Source organism: Theropithecus gelada, chromosome 3, assembly GCF_003255815.1.
Source record: "Theropithecus gelada isolate Dixy chromosome 3, Tgel_1.0, whole genome shotgun sequence".
Classification (NCBI taxonomy): Eukaryota; Metazoa; Chordata; class Mammalia; order Primates; family Cercopithecidae; genus Theropithecus; species Theropithecus gelada.
The window spans coordinates 105317998-105341330 of NC_037670.1; the positions used below are offsets into that span (position 1 = coordinate 105317998).

The 23333-nt window shown below is 37.9% G+C and overlaps 1 protein-coding gene across 3 annotated transcripts in view; it reads right to left on the bottom strand.

Moving 5' to 3' along the window:
• The window catches only part of UMAD1 (UBAP1-MVB12-associated (UMA) domain containing 1), a 239389-nt gene that overhangs the window by 97261 nt on the left and 118795 nt on the right, over positions 1 to 23333 (bottom strand). Inside the window, exon 1 of one of the 3 annotated variants that reach the window (XM_025378615.1) lies at positions 10504 to 10597. The exons of the other annotated variants lie outside the window; for them this stretch is intronic. Within the exon in view, the coding sequence (XP_025234400.1) occupies positions 10504 to 10531 (28 nt within the window). The 5' untranslated portion in view covers positions 10532 to 10597. Of the gene's footprint in view, positions 1 to 10503; positions 10598 to 23333 lie in introns of those variants that run through there. 3 annotated transcript variants of the gene reach the window in all.

Genomic DNA, 23333 nt, shown 5'->3' on the forward strand with positions numbered 1-23333 from the left:
ACTTGCTGCTTCATTCAAAAAACAAGGCTAGAGAAAATAGTTGAGAATTGATAAAAATGAGTACTTCAATGCATTAAAAGAATAGATCAGAATTCCACATTTCTATTTTTTAATATTTTTCAAGGTTACCATTTTTCTATTTCTTTATTCTATATATTAATTTCTCCCTCTTTGAAATTATAAACTAAATGTTCACAGACCCGAAAGTATTATGGGGGAAAAACTGTTAACATTAATAAGAGCTTGGTAAAAAGGATGAATACAAAATTAATATAGAAGATACAGTAGCTTTCCTATAACTTAAGTTACAATGGGAAGAAAATATCTCATTCCCAGTAGTCACAAAATATAAAATATTCAGAAATAAAATTTTTAAATTTTAAGAATAAAGCTATAAAACTTTACTGCAAGAATAAACCTATAAAACTTTACTGAAATGCATTTCATAAAAAATAATTAAATAAATGGAGAATCATTTCTGGATACGATTATAAACATATAAATATGTCACTTTTCCCCCACATTAATGTAAAGAAAATGCCGGCAATGCAATTTCATAAGATCTCCAGTGATTTTTCCAGAATGCAGCAGTATATTTTAAATTTCTGCTAGAAAAAAAAAAGAAAGAAAAGAAAGAATAACCAGATAATTTGGGGGAAAGAATAAGGTGGGGAGGGGAAGCTGTGCCCTATATACCATTAAATTGTTTTTAGTATAAATTAATTAAAACAACAATGAACTGGAAAGAAGGCAGATCGAGGACACAGAAAACTCAGCTTCTAGGATTCTAAGATATAAAATAATTTAGGTCATCCAGTTCATGTCAACAAAATGTTATTGAATGTTTATGTGTCAGGTACTGTGCCAGCAGGAAAGTAAACAGGTGTAAGCTTTCTAGAAGGCAATTTGGCAATATGTATCAAGAACTTTTGAAGACTGTATAAGCTTTTAGCTGGTAAATCCACTTCTAGGATTTATTCTAAGGAATGGTCAGAAATTTCTTCAAGTATTTACACAAAGATGTTTACCATAGGGTTATTTCTAATAGTGAAAACCTGGCAGAAATGATGGGTAATTAATAAGTTAACTGTGGTATATCCCTACAATGGAATATTACATAGCAATTAACATTATGTTTTAAAACATGTTAATGCATAAACACAAGAGAATATCATATAACAATGAGAATAACAAACTACAAGTGCATGGAACAATATGGATGAATCCCACAAACATCATAATCTTTAGTGAAAGAAGTGAGATACAGAAAATGTACATACTATATGATTCTATTTACATATATTTCATATATGTAAAACAAATTGTGCTGTTAGAAGTCAGGATTGCTTTGGAAGTTGGATGAAGTGACTGAAAGGAGTGGGCTGGGAGGAGATTCTAGGATTCTGCAATTTCTTTTCCTTGATTTGGACACTAATGACATTTTGTGAAAAGTTATCAAACTTATCATCTGTGCATGTTTCTGCATGTATGCTATTCATCAATAAAAAGTTTTTAAAAATTAATGACTTAGAAAAAGAAAGTCCCTAATATTAAGGTAGAAAAAAAAATCAAGCTATAAAATATCTGTGCATAAAATACAGTTCCAGTTTTGTAAATAAAAGAATAGCATAGGAAAATTGCTAGAAGGAAAGGAGGTCACCGGGGGCACAGTCTGTGGGGGTGGTTGGGAGGGATAGAGGAGTCAGTAGGAAATGGGGAAATACCCCTATGGTCTCTCATAGCAATCATTTATGAGGAGAGCTTAGTTTGAAGAAGAGAGATGGGGGTGGTAGAGAATGTGTGTAGTAAATGGCAATGGTTGTAAGACAGGACTACTGGAACCTGTTTAAATTCTGAAAGCAAAGAGTCAACAGAGAGGGAAACGTACAGGAAATATACAGAAAAAGAACAATAATGCCCCTTGGCAGGCCAGTTAAAGTGTATAAAAAAACAAGCAAACTCGGAAAAGGGGCCGGCAAGTTTTGACTACTGTATGTACACAAAGCAGTTCTTGTTTGTAGAGCGTGGCAAATTAATATATTAAAAAACTTGGGCTGGGCACAGTGGCTTATGTCTGTTATCCCGACACTTTGGGAGGCAGAGGCTGGCAGATCACTTGAGTTCAAGAGTTTGAGACCAGCCTGGGCAACATGGTGAAATCCCGTCTCTACAAAAAATACAAAAATTAGCCAGGTGTGGTGGTGTGCACCTGTAGTCCCACCTATTCTGGAGGCTGAGGTGGGAGGATCACTTGAGCACAGGAGGTGGAGGTTACAGTGAGCTGAGATTGTGCCACTGCACTCCAGCCTGGACAGTAGAGTGAGACCTTGTCTCAAAAATAAATAAATAAATAAATTAATTAATTAAAAAAGTAAAGGAAATGAAGGAAAAGAAAATTAAGAGGAAAAAAAATGGGGCTGGGCATGGTGGCTCATGCCTGTAATTTCAGTACTTTGGGAAACCAAAGTGGGAGGATGGTCTTAGTACCTTGGGAAACCAAAGTGGGAGGATCACTTAAAGCCAGGAGTTCGAGACCAGACTGGGGAACATAGTGAGACTCCATCTGTAGAAATTTTTTTTGTTGTTGTTAATTAACTGGATCTGGTGATGCACACCTGTAGTCCCAGCTACTTGGAGAGGCTGAAAAGGGAGGATTTCTTGAGCCCAAGAAGTTCGAGGCTACAGTGAGCTATGATTGTAGTACTGTACGCTAGCCTTGGTGACAGAGCCAGACTGTCTCTTTAAAAAAAAGATTTTTCTTCCTGTTTATATCAAGTTTTACATTTTCTTGAGGACTTCACATCATCCTATTATCTGAATTAGGCTAATTCTTTAAAAATTTGAGCCAGAGGATAACCTATCTCTCACTTCAAAATACTTTAGAGGAAAATAAAGACCAGGGCAAATGAAGCCTAGGCGAAGTATAGAAGGCGAAGTATAGAAATAGCAGTTCTGGTGGCAAGTAGTATTTCTACCATACGATAGTTGTGTGACCCCAGGCAAATTATTTAAACTCACTGTGCCCGAGTTTCTCTATCTGAAAAAATGATGAAGATACTAATAGACTGATAAGAGGTTTGCATTAGATCATCCATACAAAATGCTTAGCCTAACATGTGACACAGAGGAAATCCTTATTAAGTATACATTGCTATTATCATTTATTCTTATTTTTATTTAGAAGTGGAGTTTCCAAGATGTCTTCAAACCTAGAAACACCAAAACAAAACAAAGAACACAATAGGTAATGAAGCAGCAGCCCCTAATTCACAATAAATAATCTCAACAAAGAGTATGCTCTCAACTTTTTATTTTGAAAAACATTAAGCTGAGTGTGGTGGCTCACACCTAAAATCCTAGCACTTTGGGAGGCCAAGGTAGGAGGATCACTTGAGACCAGGAGTTTGAAACTACCCTGGGCAACACAGCGAGACCTTATCTCTACAAAAATAAAAAAATTAAAAAAATAGTCAGTTGTGGTGGCACGCGTCTGTAGCCCTAGCTACTCAGGAGGCTAAGACAGGATGATCATTTGCGCTCAGAAGGTTGAAGCTGCATTGAGCTGTGATTGCACCCCTGCACTCCAGCATGGGTGACAAGACCTGACTTTTAACAAAAGAAAAGAGGCTGGGCGCAGTGGCTCACGCCTATAATCCCAGCACTCTGGGAGGCCAAGGCGGGAGGATCACGAGGTCAGGATATCGAGACCATCCTGAAACCCCATCTCTACTAAAAATACAAAAAATTAGCCAGGCCTGGTGGCAGGCGCCTGTAGTCCCAGCTACTCAGGAGGCTGAGGCAGGGGAATGGCATGAACTCAGGAGGCAGAGCTGGCAGTGAGCCGAGATAGTACCACTGCACTCCAGCCGGTGTGACAGAGCGAGACTCTGTTTCAAAAAAATAAATAAATAAAAGAAAGAAAGAAAAAAAAAAAGAAAAACTTTAAATCTATAGAAAATTTGAAAGAATACTACAATGAACACTCTAGACTGTTCACCTTTACCTATATTTATCAGTTGTTAAATTTTGCCATATTTATGCTCTCTCTCTCTCTCACACACACACACACACACACACACACACAACCAGTTTTGGAGAAGCCAAGATGATGGCTAGTTGGCTCACTGTGTAGAAGAGCATACTCCACCTGTTTGTCATATGTACAAAAAGCCTTTTTCAGAGAATCTAATATTGCATAAGACATACAATGTCATAATATTAAAGTTGCAATAATTGTGATGATTAATAGAGGGTCACACTGATAGCAAATAAGAAGATATTTTTTTGCAATGCCCCCCTTGGGAAAGATAAAGAGTCTCAGAGTTTTATGTTCAGGTCTTTTAATAAGGAGAGAGCAAAGGCTTTCATTAGTAGGCAAGGAAGCCTAACACAGCTAGATCAGGGTTAGAGTTAGATATGTCACTGAATGAATTTACTGGTAAAGGATTTCCAGAAATAGCCCTGTGTACATGGGTATTTCCACCTTAACTATATCGAATAGGAGCATTTAAATAAAGGTTCCCCACTCCCTTATATAAATTTTAAACATACAGATTATCACGAGTATCTGGAAGTGGATCAGAAAATCAAAAGGATGCTAAATATTTTGTCTCAAAGAATTACATATGTGAACCTTTACAGATATTAGAGTGAACAACATAAATTTTTTTCTAGGTTAAAAAGCCAAATACTGGCAATTTTATATATTTATATATATTTGCTCATGTATGAAATGACATAAATAGAAGAATATTAGGCCAGGTGCAGTGGCTCATGCCTGTAACCCCAGCACTTTGGGTGGCCTAGACAAGCGGATCATGAGGTCAGGAGCTCGAGACCATCCTGGATAACACGGTGAAACCCTGTCTCTACTAAAAATACAAAAAAAAAAAAAAAAATTAGCTGAGCATGGTGGTGGGCGCCTGTAGTCCCAGCTACTCGGGAGGCTGAGGCAGGAGAATGGCGTAAACCTGGGAGGTGGGGCTTGCAGTGAGCCGAGATCACGCCACTACCTAGACAACAGAGCAAGATTCTGTCTCAAAAAAAAAAAAAAAAAAAAAAAGAATATTAACTGTAGTTTTTTGTTTTTTTGAGACAGAGTCTTGCCATGTCTCCCATGCTGGAGTGCGGTGGCTCAATCTCAGTTCACTGCAACTTCCACCTCCCAGGTTCAAGCGATTCTCCCATCTCATTCTCCCTCCCATCTCATTCTCCCGAGTAGCTGGGATTACAGGCGCCTGCCACCACGCCCAGCTAATTTTTTGTATTTTCAGTAGAGATAGGGTTTCACCACGTTGGCCAGGCTGGTCTTGAACTTCTGACCTCATGATTTGCCCGCCTCAGCCACCCAAAGTGCTGGGATTACAGGCATGAGCCATGTCGCCCAGCCTGTAGTATTGCTTTTACAAGTGGAAGTCTGGAAATGATCTAAATGGCTAAACAGGAGATTAGTAAAGAAAGTATGGTACAGCCATATAATACAATACCAATTGTCAAAAGAAAAAATTAAAAAGCTGCATACCATCTTGAAAATTTCTTAAGATACATTGTTATGTGAAAAAAGTATGGTGCAAAACTAGTTGGTATAGTAAGTTACCTTTTGCATAAAAGCAGGGAGGAGGGCAAAACGATACATCTGCATTTGCTTGTATAGCCATAAAGAAACTCTGAAAGAATACATAAGAGATTAATAGTAGTAGTTTACTTTTGGAGGAGGATGAACTGTGTGGATCGAAGACAGATGTTGGAGGAAGACTTTTTCATGTATTTTTTAGCCATTTATATGTATGATCTAGTCAAAAACAATTTAAGATTTTGAACATTTAGATAGAGTGATCAGAAACTGGAGAATGATTCTTCCTGTGCCTTCGGTCTACAACAACACAATGTTAAATTGTAATCATCTCTATGAAATTTAGTTTCAAGTGTTTGCAGAATAACCATTATTATAGATTTAATTATAAACATTAGTTTGTTTTTTGGCATGCTGTCTTTGTTTCACATTAGAGGATATAATATCTAAAAGGCCTTTTCAAAAGAAATTTTTTGTGATACAGATTCTTTAGTCATATAATTGCAAAAACAACACTGAAAATTCCTGTGTGCCCTACACCTAGTTTTCCCCATGGTTACTATCCCTAAACCCTGGCTACCACTGATCTGTTCTCTATCTGTATAAACCTGTCATTTAGAGAATACTATATAAGTGGATTTATAAAGTATGTAATATTTTGAGATTAGCATTTAACAATTACTTTTTGCACTCTCAATCCCCGTATTTCATTTTCATATTTTTATTTCTTATTTAGAGATGGGGTCTTGTCATGTTGCCCAAGCTGCTTTCGAATTCCTGGGCTCAACTGATCCTTCTGCCTCCGCCTCTCAAATAGCTGGAACTACAGGTGCATGCCACTGCGCCTGGTTCCATATGTCTTGTTTTGTTTTGTTTTTTAAGTCAGGTTTATTGAGGGATAATTTACATACTATAAAACTCACCCTTTTCAGTGTGTAGTTCTATGATTTTTTAAAATAGTTTTGTTTTGGTATAATTAGTGTATAACAAATTACACATTTTCAAGTATCAAATTTGATGAGTTTACATATATTTGTGAAGGCATCATCACAACCTACATAATGATCCATCAGCCCTGAAAAGTTTCCTTATATTACTTTGTAATCCATTTTTCCAACACTATACACTCATTCCCAGGCAACCACTTTGCTTTCCATTACTATAGGTTCGCATTTTCTAGATTTTTATCTAAATGGAATCACATAGTATATTTTTTCATTTCTCCTGAGTAAATACCTAGAAGTAGAATGGCTGTGTCATATAGTAGGTATATGTTTACCTCCTTTACAAACAGCCAAACTGCCAAAATGACTGTACCATTTTATATTCCCACCAGCAATATGTGCAGTTCCAATTTCTCCATATCCTCACCAACATTTGGTATGGTCAGTCTTTGTAATTTTAGCCTTTCTAGTGGGTATAGTAGTGTATTAGTCCATTCTCACGCTGCTATGAAGAAATACTTGACACTGGGTAATTTATAGAGGTTTAATTGACTCACAGTTCTGCATGGCTGGGGAGGGCTTGAAATGTACAATCATGGCAGAAGGCACCTCTTCAAAGGGTGGCAGGAAAGAGAATGAAAGACAGCAGGGAAAATGCCAGACACTTATAAAACCATCAGATCTCATGAGAACTCACTATCATGAGAACTGCATGGGGAAAACTACCCCAATTACCTCCCACTGGGTCCCTCCCACGACACATGTGATTATGGGGATTACAATTCAAGATGAGATTTGGGTGGAGACACAGCCAAACCATGTCAAGTAGTATCTCATTGCAGTATTAATTTACATTTCCCCAATAACTACTGATGCTGAGCATCTTTTCATGTGCTTATTTGAACAGACAGAAGCCATACTGAAATGGATCAAAAGAAAGCATGCATGATGAAGAAGGAATGAGCTCAAATCACGCTTTGGAAAATTTTGGCAGTGGAAATGGAAGAAACACATACGATAGTGAACTTAAAGAGGGTTTCTTGGCTATGGGGAAGGACCAGTAGAGGAGATTAAAAGAACAAGAGAAAGACATGAAATAATTGACGAAGAAAGGTTAGAGAAGAGATGGGATGAGAATGTGATAAGGATACAGGTTACCTTTGCAAGGAAGAGACAGAAGGTGAGATGGAAATTAGGTGAAGAAATACATTTTGAGATGGTAGCCAGGGAAACTCAAGGGCCTTGCTCAACCTTCCTCACAACATTGGGGAGGAGCTTATCTATTGAGACTAAAATAGAAGGAACTGGGCCTGGGGCTTGAGAAGGAGGACAGGAGTTGAAACTGGTGTTATGAGAAAGTGGTGGGTTGGGAATCAAACAGATATAAGTAATGGGATTATCAAACGGCTTTAAGAGCACTCACAAAGAATCTATGCTTGTAAAATTTAATATTCCCTTTCCTTGGTTGTATTCCCTTTCCTTGGTTGTCAAGAGTTCCCAGAAAAAGGACATAAATGGGTCAAACAGTTCCATAACTATACTTTACTACCTCACAACACTTTTACATTCTCAAGCTCTCTCTCTTCCATTTTTGAGACTTACAACCTGTTTGGTACGTAGAAGAGATTCCACTCTATACATGAAGAAACAGAAGGTGAGCGAATGGCTTTCCCACAATGCTAGGCTAGCTGGAACTTGAAACCAGATTTTTTTGTTCTGATTCTAGTAATTAGCATGTCCCATAATTCCCTTGCTGCATCCTGCTGCTATCTACCTTCATTGCTCTTTTTTTTTTTTTTTTTTTTTTTTTTTTGAGACGGAGTCTCGCTCTGTCGCCCAGGCTGGAGTGCAGTGGCCGGATCTCAGCTCACTGCAAGCTCCGCCTCCTGGGTTTACGCCGTTCTCCTGCCTCAGCCTCCCGAGTAGCTGGGACTACAGGCACCCGCCACCTCGCTCGGCTAGTTTTTTGTATTTTTTAGTAGAGACGGGGTTTCACTGTGTTAGCCAGGATGGTCTCGATCTCCTAACCTCGTGATCCGCCCGTCTCGGCCTCCCAAAGTGCTGGGATTACCGGCTTGAGCCACCGCGCCCGGCCCATTGCGCTTCATTATTGTTCTGACCTTAAAAACTGCCTCAGTTTCTTAATTGTTATTCTACCTTTCTAATCCACCCCACACTCTGCTCCATTCCTTCCTAAACAGCTTTGCTCATGTTCTACAGAAGCAGAAGTCTGTGGAGAAGTCAGAGTAGCATCTAAGCCTGAGAAGCTGCTCAGAGAAAGGGCAAGAAGAGTTTGGTGTGCCTGAGGACTCAGTTTGCAAACAGAAAAAGCACCAACTATCAAGCTACAGCCATGGTTTGCCAGTTAGAATGGATGGCCTGATTCTCAGTGTTTTCTTAGGGTCTGTGGTGAGGAAAGACAAAATAAATCAGTAGAGAGCAGCCATCAGTGAGCCAGAGAGAAACAGCAGCCAGGGTTCTTCTCTAAAACAACCAATCTAATATAGACTCGTCCTCCTTATAATATCTCCTAGGGCAGGGCTGCAAAGCTGGAAATGGTAAGAGCATTTGGGCTATAACTCCTCACTCACCTCCTCCCTTCAACCAGCCTTCCAAATTCCCCTAACTGAGACAAAGCCTGAGAGTCTCCTCCAGAAAATCAGTATACAATAATGTTTTAAAGCAAACCTGAAACTGGCACCTTTACTTTGCTTAGGATGAAAATTTTGGTTTCTAATGTGTTGGGCAATCTGTATAAAAAGTTATAAAGGTTAAGTGTCTAGTACAAATAAATCTTGGGTATTTGTGAACACAATAGGTTTTTGTTTGGTTTTGTTATTGTGGGGTTTTTTTTTTAGAAATTAAGCTCCCTCTGACCTTGAAACAGTTATTTTGCTACTGTAGGCTGTGATGCAAATTAAGGCATTTCTATTCTTATTTCAAAGTCTGCTGCATAAAATAAGTGTATGCTTTTCAAAGTCAATTGACAGCCTAATGTTGCACATTTAGCTACATCAACACTTCACCAGCTTATTTCATTATTATTTGACTAACTCATTTTAAAATTTATCAAGAAAAGTATAATTTTCTCCTCTCATGGTTTCTGGTCTTAAAAAACTAATACCAACAGTTTGAAAGTTCCCCTAATGTTGCAAAGTTCCCCTAATGTTTGTACACACTGCTTTGTGTACAAAGCAGGTCTAAAAAGCAGCCTCACAACTTTATTATAAAAGTAGATCACTTTTTTAAATGCATTAAGGTTAACGTAAATACAACTGTGCAATTCTTTATTTTAAGCTTTGTTTTGAAGGCAGAACTCTCACAAACTAAATCATCTTTAAAACCTGTACTTTTTAGTTTGCACTTGTTACAAAAACAAGCAATTATTCTATAGCAGAGCATCTCATGTTTCCTAGAGCTAAATGATATCGTGAAGTAGCAAAAATCTTGTGGACCAGAATGATAGCAATATTTCTCCTTTGAATCATTAAAGAAAAAAAAATGAATAAATTTAAGGTGAAACCCCTCTTTAAAAAAAAATAAAAAGGCTTCTTGTGTTATATCTAATCCACTTTCACACAGTTTTTCTTAATTACACTACAGCTGTCTGGTAAGGCACAACTGACCACTTCCATCATGAAAACAAACTGTACCCTACCATCTAAAGTTCTCGATTAAAAAGCAAATGTTTTTGTGAGCCCAGAGAAAACGGGTGCAGCTGCTCCATTTCACGAGGCAGGCACCTCTACTCCATTCAGCTGTGAAGAATGGCAATGACTGTAAATTGTTCTTCCTGATAGGTTCCACAATAAAAACAAACCACACTACTTTCAATTTTTCAAAGCCAATTTTTTTAAGCCTCCAGTACACTGGAAACAAGAGTTGTGTTCTTCTGATTCATGGCCTTTGATTTCTACATAAACATCCCTGTATGCATGTAAAAACAGGTCCCTGCAGGATACTCACAGACTGTATATATTAACTTACCAGATGTACCAGAAGATAGAAATGCCATCAGCCTACCTTTCAAAGCAAGATACTATTTAACAGCTTAAACTGCCTGTGACTAAAGAATGACTGCAAAGAACATACCGTATGTGGAGAGGCATTAGGTAGTTCATGAGAAAACTTCAGAATATTCACAAAAAGTACAACAAATGGTTTTTAACTTGTGTTTTAAGGCTCTCCATTAAAATCCGCAGAAAGGAATTAAGGTCAAGAAACACATCTGCATTTTGCAACTAAAACACTAACATTTAGCTATTATTGGAAATCTAATAGTAGCTAAAATGATTGACACAAGTTTGTTGAGAAACTTCTCAATTTACAATGCTCAAACAGTAATTACAATTTAATCTTTAGGTCTCCAAAGTAATTTTTTTTAATCAAACACACACTTGTCAATTTCAAAATGTTAGCGCATGCTTCTGCCATATTTATATAAATCATATATATATACACACACATATATATATACTTACAAGCATGGAGCACTATACTAATATCTAATGCACATTTTTTAAACATATACAAAAATAGCTCTTAAGAATAGGATACAATTGTTTATAAATAGAAGTTTTAAGACTTTGCACACCTCCTATGGGTAATCTTGCACAGCTCCTGAGGCACCAGCCCCTCCACTCTCACAACCACCCATGGAGACCCTAAGTGGGCCACAGCTAATGTGAGGCCAAACCACGCCCTTAGTGGCTTTGGATGAATTATTTGATTGCTATAATTTCTACCCCTGCCCTCAAGAAGATTGTTTATGGAAACATAAGAATATAATCTAGTTTAGATCAGCTTTTAATTCTGACTCATGACTGCAGGGTTGCAATGGAACTCAAATGTGAGAAAACATTATGGAGATTTAAAATACAAGAAAATGTTCATATCTGTGAACCCCCAACTTCAGTGGCAAAACTGCTAGCAGCCAATGATTATTCTCTCACACCTGACAGCCATCAAAATCACCTAAATCAGCAAAGAGGTTTATACTGAAAATAACCTCCTGTGGCTGCCGCAGTGATGGCACCCTCTAACCATCAGCCTTTCCATATAGCTCCAATATATTGATATTTTACGTTTCCAAACTGTCTCACTTACAACCTCATTCCTTCCAAAAACCCTAGCTATATGTGATTTCAGGCAAAGGAAGTTCTCAGCAAATGATGAGACTTTATTTTAATTGAGCTCTGTCAATAATGCATTGTAATAGATACTTATTGGGTATATACAACTTAGTCTGATTTTGCTAGAAGCTGTCAATACAATTATCCTTGTCCTCAAAGAGTTCCAAGGAAAAAAAAAAAAAAAAAAAAAACGAAAAACCTCCATCTAACAAAAATTTACCTAGTATTTGCTTTCTTTCTTTCTGTCATTTGTTCTCAGGCTCCTTTACAGGGTCCTCTTCCTCCACCTGTGTTACTCTCTAGGGTTACTCTCTTCTCACTCCATCTCTAGGGGATCTTATCCAAGACTAACTCAAGATACACCAAGACATCTTTCATTACCAAAGCCATTTCTAAATAACAAATATTTTTCTTAAGTTATACATCATACGCCCCATACTTTCAACTGCTTACCTGATTTCTCCAACTGGATGTCCAAGAGCAGTTCACCTGAACACTTCCAGAAATGAACTCATGATCGTCTCCATATAAACTGCTCCTCATTCTGTATTTACTCTCTCAATTCACAGGAATCATCATTCCTTCAACTCTGATAATCACTGAATGTCAAATTCTAATCAATCCTCCCTCCTAGATGCCTCTCAAACTTGTCTCCTCTCCCTCACCATCACCTTAATTCAACACCCTCCTAACTGGTCTTTTCTCTCTAATTTCTGCCTTCCTTGACTCACCCCTCAACATCACAGCCGGAGTCATGTTCCTACATACTCAGACCACCTACCTCTCTTGCTTTAATAAGGGGAAGCAGGCAGTATCTTGAGAAGAGTGGTGTTTTTAGGCCAAGGGGGATTGAGAAATGTTTATAAGCTGGGAGGAAAGGGACTGTGGTAAGAAAGGAATGAGAGTCAATGATAAACAGAGCAAGATCCCAGAGCATCAGGCAAGCTAGGCAGGCTCCAGAGCCCTGGAGAGAGGGGATGGCTTGATAGATACACTTTCCTCTGGGGGAGAAAGGAAGACTGTAAGGATGAATGTGATGAAGGTAACTTTGAATGTGTAGGGGAGGCAAGCTGAGGGAGTATGTGCCAGATATTATCTATTTCCTTAGAAACATGAGAAGGGAGGTTGATTATTACTTTAAAATGAGGGCATAAGTAGGGCTGAGTGCCTGAGAAAAGCAGTTCCAGTTTGGAACAGTCACTACTAATAATGAAGAAAGCAGCTGATTAGAAATAAGTTTGAAAAAATAAAAAACAGGGAAAGAAAAGTCATCCTGAGCACTGAGCTGAGGCTGGAAATCATAAATCTGTACCAGAGACAATCAGCACAGTAAGAGGAAAGTTGGTTGCAAAGGTGGTGAGCAGGAGAAGCGGGAAGAGTGTGATTATGGTGCTGATGGGCTATAAATCACCAACAGCTCTCAACGCCTACTTTTATCCATTTAGCTCAGTTTCCTCAAGGCCAGTGCAATTTAGTCCCTGTTCCTCTCCTGGAATGTGTGTTCCAACCATAATGAACATACTGTACCATTTCCAGAACATGCCACACTATCAGGACTCTGTCATAGGACATGCTGCTTCCTCTACATAAATGCACTTCTCCCTTCTCCCCTCTCCTTTCCTCTGTCTTCCTTCACTGCAAAAAAAACCATTCCAAAATAAATTTGATTGGCCTGGGTGAGCAGCCCACCAAACCACTAAGCTGGGTGCACAGCAAGTACTCAACAAGCATTTCACTGGGGAAGGAGTCATATGGTATGTCGCAAAAACCCATCCTGTCACTGAGGGAGGCTCTCTAAGGCACATGAAGAAAAGGGAATAATGGGTATCATCAAGTATCCCCTCTACCCTATCATGTTTAATAAACTTGTATATCATTCCTCAGGTCCTTGTTTCCCTAATTCAATCTAAATTCAAAATATAATCCTCTAAAGTTCTCTAAAACTTAAAAAAAATGAACATTAAAGAGCAATTATTTTTGAGATTTTTATGGAAGTTAAAGCTACTTAGTCTCCCTAATTGACAGGAGCAGATTGATTAAGTTTTCACTGAGAGTTCCTATCTCTACAACTATTTCCCTTACCATGTTACCCTAAAAGACAAATGAGTATCTGGAGCTCAGCTTGACTGGTATGCCAAAATGTGCAAATTGCAGCCAAACAAAAGCTAAATTTCTGGACAGATGAATGAAAAGGGACATCTGGTCTTGGTGTTTCTGCTCCTCCTTTCTTGAATCAGAGTTCAGAAATTCACAATGCACTGGTCCTTTTAGTCACTACTCATTCTAGCCCCCTCCTTTTAATCATCTCCATCCAATACCACAGAGATCTAAAGGTATTAATTAGTTGCTCACTCATTAATTCAGTAAACAGTTACTGACTTAACTAATATGTTATAGTCACTGGAAAACATACAAAGATGAATAACATAAGAAGTTTACTGGCTGGAGAAGAAGAAAAAGTACAAAATTATTACATATAATATAGTAAAGTGCTATAATACACTATGCATTCATTTATTTATTCAACGAATACGAAATACCTAATATACACCAGGCACTACTTTCAGTGCTGAGGATTCAGCAGTGAAAGAAGGAGGAGGAAAAAAAAGTAACACTTGTCCTCAAGGAGTTTAACTGATAAACAAATGAGCAAATAAAATGAAGCAGGACATTGAAGGCAGCAATTCCTCCAGAGCAGGAGAAGTTTTCAGGCCTCCTCAGAGAAGCTGATAGCAGTTTAATCTCGGAGGATGAGCAGAAATGCACAGGCAGAAGAGGAAAGTGATTCAGGAACATGGTCCCAGGAAGCAAAGAGTCCAGACATGTAAGAGAACAGTGTGTGGAGTTCAGAATGGCAGAAAAACTTGCTCCAGTAAGAAGTCCGAAGGGGGATAAATAAGCCCAAATATCCTTCTGTTAGACTGCAGTTAAGAAATGAGGAAATCCCTCTCAAAACACAAGTTTGGCAAAATAATCCTTGTTCTCTTTTTACGAGAAAATGAGGCCGGGCGTGGTGGCTCACGCCTGTAATCCCAGCACTTTGGGAGGCCGAGACGGGCGGATCACGAGGTCAGGAGATCGAGACCATCCTGACTAACACAGTGAAACGCCGTCTCTACTAAAAATACAAAAATTAGCCGGGCGCGGTGGCGGGCGCCTGTAGTCCCAGCTACACGGGAGTCTGAGGCAGGAGAATGGCGTGAACCCGGGAGGCGGAGCTTGCAGTGAGTGGAGATCGAGCCACTGCACTCCAGCCTGGGCGACAGAGCGAGACTCCGTCTCAAAAAAAAAAAATAAATAAATAAAAAGAAAATGAAGGCTCCTTTTCTGTTTCCATTTTTTTCCCACAGGTACAGAAAAATAAAATTTTTAGGCAATGAGTTTGACTAAATTTTCATTTTAAATTTGATAAATCTGCCAGGGTATTGGGCATACAAAAACAAATAATAATACTAATTAATTAAAAAGTAAGCAAACACAAGAACCAAAACAAATAAATTTCCAGGTTACTACGGGCTGGACATTTTAAAAAGAAGCCTTTCTAAGATAGGAAAGTCATGAATAAGAAAATAAAGTCATGATAGAAAAACCAGTATGTTCATGTTCACGTTCAGAGTATGACGTGTGCTACACAAATTAATATTTACATATCTGAAAGATAGCTAATTCCTAGAATGAAGAAGCAAGAAAGCATATACAGTATTTAAGGATGGGAGGCAGTAGAAAACAGAGTGAAGAGCCAGCTTGCTTGCGATCTCATCTTAGCCTTGCCTCTCACTAGATTTGTAATCTTGGGCAAGTTGCTTAGTCTCAGTTTCTTTATATGTAATACAGAGTTATAATAATGGTATCTACCTTAAAGAATTATTTTGAGGCTTAAACAAGGTTCTTCAAACCAGTACCTGGCCCCTAACTGTTACTATTGTGAGGTGGTCATGGTTATTGTTGCTATTATGATCCAGAGCTGGCACTTTACTATAGAGTCCATATTAAACTATTGATGATCTTCTGAAAAAATGTTTATCCTTTTATCAAACTGTAAAAATGCTGCTTTCCAGCTACTACTACTCTGGAATTGAAACCTAAAACAAACATGCTTAGCAATGCAGATTGTTTAATCCTACTTTTGTTTAAGAACGTAATTTCTTGAAATGCTCACTATTCACAATAAACATTAATGACCATCTCTGAAGCAATACACTCATGCCATCTTTTTAGGGTGAAAGAACCTTAAAAGACAGAACTTGAAACTGTTGCTTCTATCATACCTGTCTAGAGGATTTATGAAGGCAGAATAGGTAAGAATGCCTATAGAATCCACCAAAATATGAATTCCACTAGACAGTAAGTTTCCATAAAGGCAAGGATTTTTCCTGAGTTCACCAATATGTCATCAATATCTAGATCTGTGCCTGGAACATGGCAGGATCTTAATATTTCAAAATAAATGAATAATATGGTTTAAAATGAATTGTTCAAATCTTAGATAAAGAAGTACCCATTTGTAGGAAATTAAATATATATTTAAATGAAAAAATGAATACTAGGTAAGTTTTTTAAACAATCACAGGTTTGGGTTTTAAATGAAATGCTATCTTCAACGTTAACCAGCTCACAATATAAGAAGGAAAACCTGTAGATGACCTAAAGAGGGCTGTATGTTTTAAACCAAAGCAGCACCTGTATTATTTTCAGAAGAAATTCAACAAGAAGCAGTTATGAATGTGTAAACTATAAGGCTTTGGAAGTTCTTTTATTATGTGAGTAACAGCAAGTATCTTCTGGACTTGCAGCTGGTGTACTCTTTCTAAACTACACAAGGACCTATTTTATTCACTATGGAGTTTGAAACCTGAGGCAATATCAGTTTATTAATCAGATGAACTTTAATGTTAAACAGTAAAAGTTTTATTTCCTAATATAAATTGTGGATCTGCAGAAAGAAGTAACAAATAGCATGTCTTTGGGCATGCCTGGAATAAGCAATAACTTGTAGTAAAATGTATTTTAAAAAATTGATTAACTACACATGTACTCTGGGAGAAAAACAGACAAGTAAATTTTGCTGCTATTGGCAAGGCTGCTCTATTATAATCTTATGTTTTAGCACAATCACTGTTACATTAAAAGAAGAAAACTGCTACAGTTGGATCCTATCTGCCATATTTGGATTCTAACAGAAGATCTATCCCAAACAAATGGCCAGAAGGCTAATTCTGATTACAATTCTTATTCCACTATTACAATGATATGTAACTGAGGAGAACTGCTCTACCATTTGTTGTATATAAAAGGACTACTTAGTTGGCTAGGCAATTAATAAATATTCAAAAAAAAAAAAAAAAAACCCAGATACTAAATAGAGGGAAATAATTATTCCTAAAAGTTTGAGTAGAACATTCTATTTATAAAACCAGATGGATATATGCTTACTAAATAAGCCTGTAGATCCCAGTTTCCCCTCTTGGTTAGCATACTGTATCCCCAGTACCTAACAGAGAGTTTGAAGCTCAACAAATATTGACTAAACATATTAATGATTTCTCAATCAACAAAAGTATTGCTCATAACAAGAATGTGAGCTTCGTAAGGCCAAAGACCACACCTCATTCACAATCCTCAGGGCAGGCCTACCTCAATCCCTGACACAGAGACAAAAGTCAAGAAATGAATGGGTCAGTAAAAGTAAACAAAGTCAATGACCTAAACAGTTTCAATTTTAAAAAGTAAATTTTAGGATTTTAATACTAAGCTACCAAAATTACTAAATTTGTTTAATATGATAAATTTACTTTTCATAAGATTTTAAATAAGAGAGTAGCCAAAAATCAAAATTTAATCAGAATTAGAACTTTTTATAAGTCATCAATAGCTTCTGAAACAATGGTATGATTGATTAAATATTATTATTTTTAAACACTGTAGTACTGCACTTGAAGCAAAAGGAGTATTTTGAGAGACACAGCTCAAGACCAGGTTAAACATTTGGCTACTGGAAGAAAAAGGACAGACACAGAAGAGACAGATATATAGAGTGAACTGATGAGATATGGGTGAGGGAACTTGAGATTTTTGATCAGTGAGATGTTGTCCTCACTGGCATAAGTAGAAAGCTATATATTTGTCAGATTTGGGAAGGGAAGACTAAAAACAGGACTTCAATAATTTAAGTGTGTGAACACTGAAAGACAACTTAAGACAATACCTGATTTTCTAAGTCCTTTAAAAAAGAAAAAGAATGATATTAAGAATTAGAGCAGAGGCGTCACCAGTAGTACGCAGTGACAGCTGAAGTACAAACACGATCAGAGCTAAGATACAGCAGGTATATACAGGGAAGGAAGTGCTTTCAAAAGAAAACAGCAGGCCAGTTTTGGAGATCAGAGGTAAAGCAGTCAAAGAAATTCTAGAAGCCAAGATCAAAAAGGGTGCTTGGAGAAAGGGCAGGGTACCCTGGCAAAGACATCAGAATAGTTCTTGAGTATATACACTGAATCACATATTGTAAACAAGAGGCAGAGTAATCAGATCAGTATAGACAACATTAAAAATATGATCTCATTCTTAAAACACACTGCTTCCAATCAATTCTGGCACTGTTACCTAATGGAGTTCCTCATACAATCCAAACTTACCTCAAGTGATCCAGCTCCCATCAATGCCTTAAGATGCGATTTCACTATCTGCTTAATTGGCCTAGGTATTGAGAACTGCCTATGAATGAGTTCACACTACTCTCACCTTCCATAGTCTCAGCTTCATCTAAACAAATTTGTCTTCCAACAAGTTGCTTATATCCACTGTATAACTTCATATTGCTTTACTACCTAACCAAAGCAATTTTATTTTTAAAAATTATTTTTATTACATTAAATTCTCCCCTGTTCTAAGAACTGCAGCTTCTATTTTTTCAGCACTCAATATATTGATAGCTATGGGTGTGGACATTCTTAAGTTGATATAAGACAAATGTGGTCTTAAATACTGACAACTTGTAAGAGATTTCTGCTTCCCTGCTTTATTGTAATGAGCTTGCAAGATGACCCCCCCGAAATGGCAACGGCTCTTTGTGACTGCCATATCACACTGTAACCTCAAATCTGCTTTGCTGTCTGATAGCACCTGACTCCCTTTCATTACTGCTAAGCATTGTCTCTCATTAAATATCTGTTTCAGATTATTTGTTCTTATATGTATTAGTTCGTATTTTCTTAGGCGGAATCTCACTATTTCCTATGACATTTCTAAAACTTTTTGGTATCTTCTTTTCTATTGCTATTTGAAATGCTTCCCAATTTACTATTATTTCTAAAACTAGTTGACATACTTCGTTTCTAATTTTAGATTTTTTTGTTTTTGTTTTTGTTTTTTTTTTTTGAGACGGAGTCTCGCTCTGTTGCCCAGGCTGGAGTGCAGTGGCCGGATCTCAGCTCACTGCAAGCTCTGCCTCCCAGATTCACGCCATTCTCCTGCCTCAGCCTCCCGAGTAGCTGGGATTACAGGCGCCCGCCACCTCGCCCGGCTAATTTTTTTTGTATTTTTAGTAGAGACGGGGTTTCACCGTGTTAGCCAGGATGGTCTCGATCTCCTGACCTCGTGATCCACCCGTCTCAGCCTCCCAAAGTGCTGGGATTACAGGCTTGAGCCACCGCACCCGGCCTAATTTTAGATTTTTAATGAAAATGCAAAGGAAAACCAGATAATATATCTTCTTAGAGGCTATATTATTTCATCTTAGAATGAATCTAAGTAAAAGCTGTAAATCATCATGCTATTAAGTCAAGTAAACCTGAACTGTTTACTTATTACATAAATCACTCTACTAATTTTGTAACTAATTTTGCAGTTTTAGTTGAGACGGGGTTTCTCCATGTTGGTCAGGCTGGTCTCGAACTCCTGACCTCAGGTGATCTGCCAGCCTCGGCGTCCCAAAGTGCTGGGATTGCAGGCATGAGCCACCACTCCTGGCCTAAATTTCAATCTTAAATACATTTAAATTTTTAAAATTCAAATGTCTTTGTGACTCCAATGACTGTAAAAATGTCATTGGCTTTGCATGTTCTCATTTATAAATGAGAGTTAAACATTGAGCACACAGGGACATAAATACAGGAATGACAGACACTGTGGTCTACTGGGGGTGGGGAAGGGAGAAGAATGTGGGCTGAAGAACCATCTATTGAGTACTATGCTCACTACCCAGGTGATGGGATCCACACCTCAAACCTCAGCATTATGCAATAGTCCCATATCACGAACTTGCACATGTACCCCTTGTATCTAAAATACAGGCTAAAATTTAATTGAAGAAAAATTAATAAACAAAGAAATAATTTTAAAATGTCATTGGCTTTAATTAAATAAAAAGCACTTCAATTAAATATCAATGATCCATATTTAATATTTTAAATACTACCTATGTTTATGATAGTAATATACATTTTTCCCTACTAGGCTGTTTATAACTTGTTTCCTGTGCTCAAAACATTTAAAAATATAACTTGGCTAGGGAATTTCAGGATATTTATTTCCTAAATACTAGGTTTACATCAACATAAAACTCCTGTTTTATATCATTGTTTATTTAATATCACTCTGATTTTCTCTATTTTGAGAGTGCTAGCTTAAAAGCGTTTAAAAAAATCAAATCTGCTAAAATTAATGTTATTCAATGCATTTCAAATTAAATCCATTAAATCTTAAATATATATAATGTGCTTTTGACTCATGAAGCCTTCGATGAAAACAAATTCTAATCCAACCCAGGAAAGTGAAGAGTTAAGTATGCAATTTAGGAAAGAAATATGGCAAGTCCATATATGTGGCTCAGTCTTCCAGTGATGTTTACATCGCTCTAAGGGAATCCTGTCTCTGTCTGCACTATGTTATGACCCTTGTCATTGCCTGCCCTGGAGCAGTTGCATATGCATCTACTTCTCCCACTAAGCAAGTCTCTCCTGAAGGGCAGAAGCAAAGGAAACCTTTGTAATTTCCATGAGGCATCCCACAGCAATTTGCACAAAGCAGCCACACAATCAATGTTAAGTTATCAGAAGAGCAAAGTTCTTGAGTTTGCCTTAACACACAAGACCCATGAAAAATGAAAGGAAAAGTAACTTACACACATGGGGTGGGGTTAGTGGTAGCAGTGGTAAGAATGTTAGCAAGAAACCTCAAATGAAAATACTAAAATACATTGTGACTTCATCAGTCACTGATGTGCTTAAATAAGAGTCAAGATTTTTTTTTTTAAGTAACTTTTCATACTTCCCAAGTTAGAAGCTGGGGAAGCTTCATTATTTTGTTTGAAAGTTCTCCGAATTAGACACACCCATATGACACAGCCAATGTAAATAATTTGTTCTCCTGGTGTTGTCACTGCTGAACAATGATGAACGGATCAACAGTACAGATATTCCCCAAGGAAGACTGACCTATTGTGTAAAAAATACATCCCAAAACAAGGAACTGTATTTAGGATAGGTTCCTACTTTCTGAATTCTGGCACTCCCTTAGTCCCTAACTGCCTATGAATCTGTCTCCTGAAAAACCTGCAAGTGATCTTTCAAAAGCAATGCAATTCAATTCAACAAACATTTATTGAGCACCCACTGTATAAAAAAGCACAAGAATGGAAACCTGAGGGAAAAGGGCCAGCAAAGGAGATTGATAAGAAGCAACATACAGAATAGAAGGAAAAGATACAGAAGAGAGAGGTGTATGGAATACAAAAGAGGAACTGGTCAACATTCTCAGATGTCACAAGGGGGGAAAGCTGAGATCTAGAAGAAACGGTATCAAAATTCTTACTGAGTAAATGCAAACAATGGGATCAATAAATAAGAAAATGAGTGTCTTTCCATGTAAAGAATGATTCTGCCTTATAAATCTATGCCCCAAGAATAAGTTCTAATTCTATTAATGTCGTTACTAACCTTCCTACCATCCAGACCAGAGGTTTCTTCCTTTCCTTCTAACGACAAATGTGATCCAATACCAAGTCCTATCACTCGCACCCACAAAATTAGGGTCACAGGCATGGTAACACAGGTTGTGTACTGCACAAGGATGTGAAAAGGGGAGGAGCATTCAAACCAAAGACATATCTTTAATAATTTTCCAGCAGAGGGCAGTCAAGTGTCTTATTCTAATAAACATTACAACAATTTTCTAACAGATGGAAGTAAAATGTCTTCAAGAAGTGGCACTTTTTTGTTTATTTATTTATTTTTTTTTTTGAGTTAGGGCTCACTTTTATCACCCAGGATGGAGTACAGTGACAAGATCACAGCTCACTGTATCCTTGACCTCCTGGGCTCTGGTGAGTCTCCCAAATCAGCCTCCCGAGTAGCTGGGACCACAGGCACATACCACCATATTGGCTCATTTTTTTGTTGTTGTTGTTGAGACAGGGTTTCACCATGTTGCCTGAGCTGGACTTGAATTCCTGGGCTCAAGCAATCCACTCACCTTGGCCTCCCAAAGTGCTAGGATTACAGGCGTAGGCTACCGTGCCCAGCTAGGGGGACCTTTTTTTAATTCACAAAATGTACTAAGTAGGTCAGTGGTGGCCTTGCCCACAGTATTTCCATCTATTTTCAAGCTTTCATTCTGGCTGCAGCTACCATAAATGAGATTCACATAATATCTTGCAATAGCTTCCAAACTGATCCCCTAATTTCTTCATACTTCAGTCCATCCTACAAGCATTTGAAAAAAATCCCAAAAGTAGTGTTTTGCTAGTACAACTTTTCAAAAAATCTTCAGTGGCACTATGTTATTTTTTTCAGTCTCACAGTCAAGGCCCTTCATAGCATGTCCTTAACCTTCTCTTTTAGTCTATTCTTTCACTGTTCCCAAGAGGTGCCCTACTCCTAGCTGAACCTAATTATTCTCTACCTTACATATGTCCTGTCCTTCCCTGCCTTGCTGTCTTTGTTCATGTCATTTCCTCTGCCTCGAATGCTCTCCAAACTCAGTCTTCCTGGCAGAAGTTCTAAATTACATTCGGTAGTATATTCCAGGGAGAGGTTTCTGGATGACTTAACATTGTCTTCAGCAAGCATCTAAAGAAAAATCCCCTCACTTTGACTTTGGTTCGTTTATTCCAGTTATCTATTGGTATATAACAAACTACTTACAACTCAAGACAATGATTATTTTTATTATATCTCACAACTCTGTGGGTCAAAACTTAGGGCAGAGCTTGAGCATTTCTGCTGTTCTGTGTAGTGATGTTAAAGGTTGCTCTAGGGTACTGGTAGTCAGAAAGCAGGTGAAGGACAACTTCACTCATATTTGGTAGAATGGCTAGAAAGTTGGGTTCAGCTGGGAATGTCAGCCAGATCATCTATACACATGCCTCTATAGCATGATGGCCTCCAGCTGTCTGGACTTCTTAAATGGTGGCTCCAAGCTCCAAGAGCAAGTGTTCCAGTAAACAAAGCAGAAGTCACATGGCCTTTTGCAGCTGACCCTTGTAAGCCAGGGTCTCTTTGGCCATATTCTATTGACTGAGGCAGTCATGAGCTTGTCCAGATTCAAGAGGAGGGGGCGTCGACACAACTTTTCAACAGGAGAGTGTCAAAGAATATGCAGCCATGTTTTAACACTGCCTAAGTTAGGGTAGAAGGGGGATAATACGGCAGACTTTCTCCCAGAAAGGTCTGAGCCACTTCTCTTGTT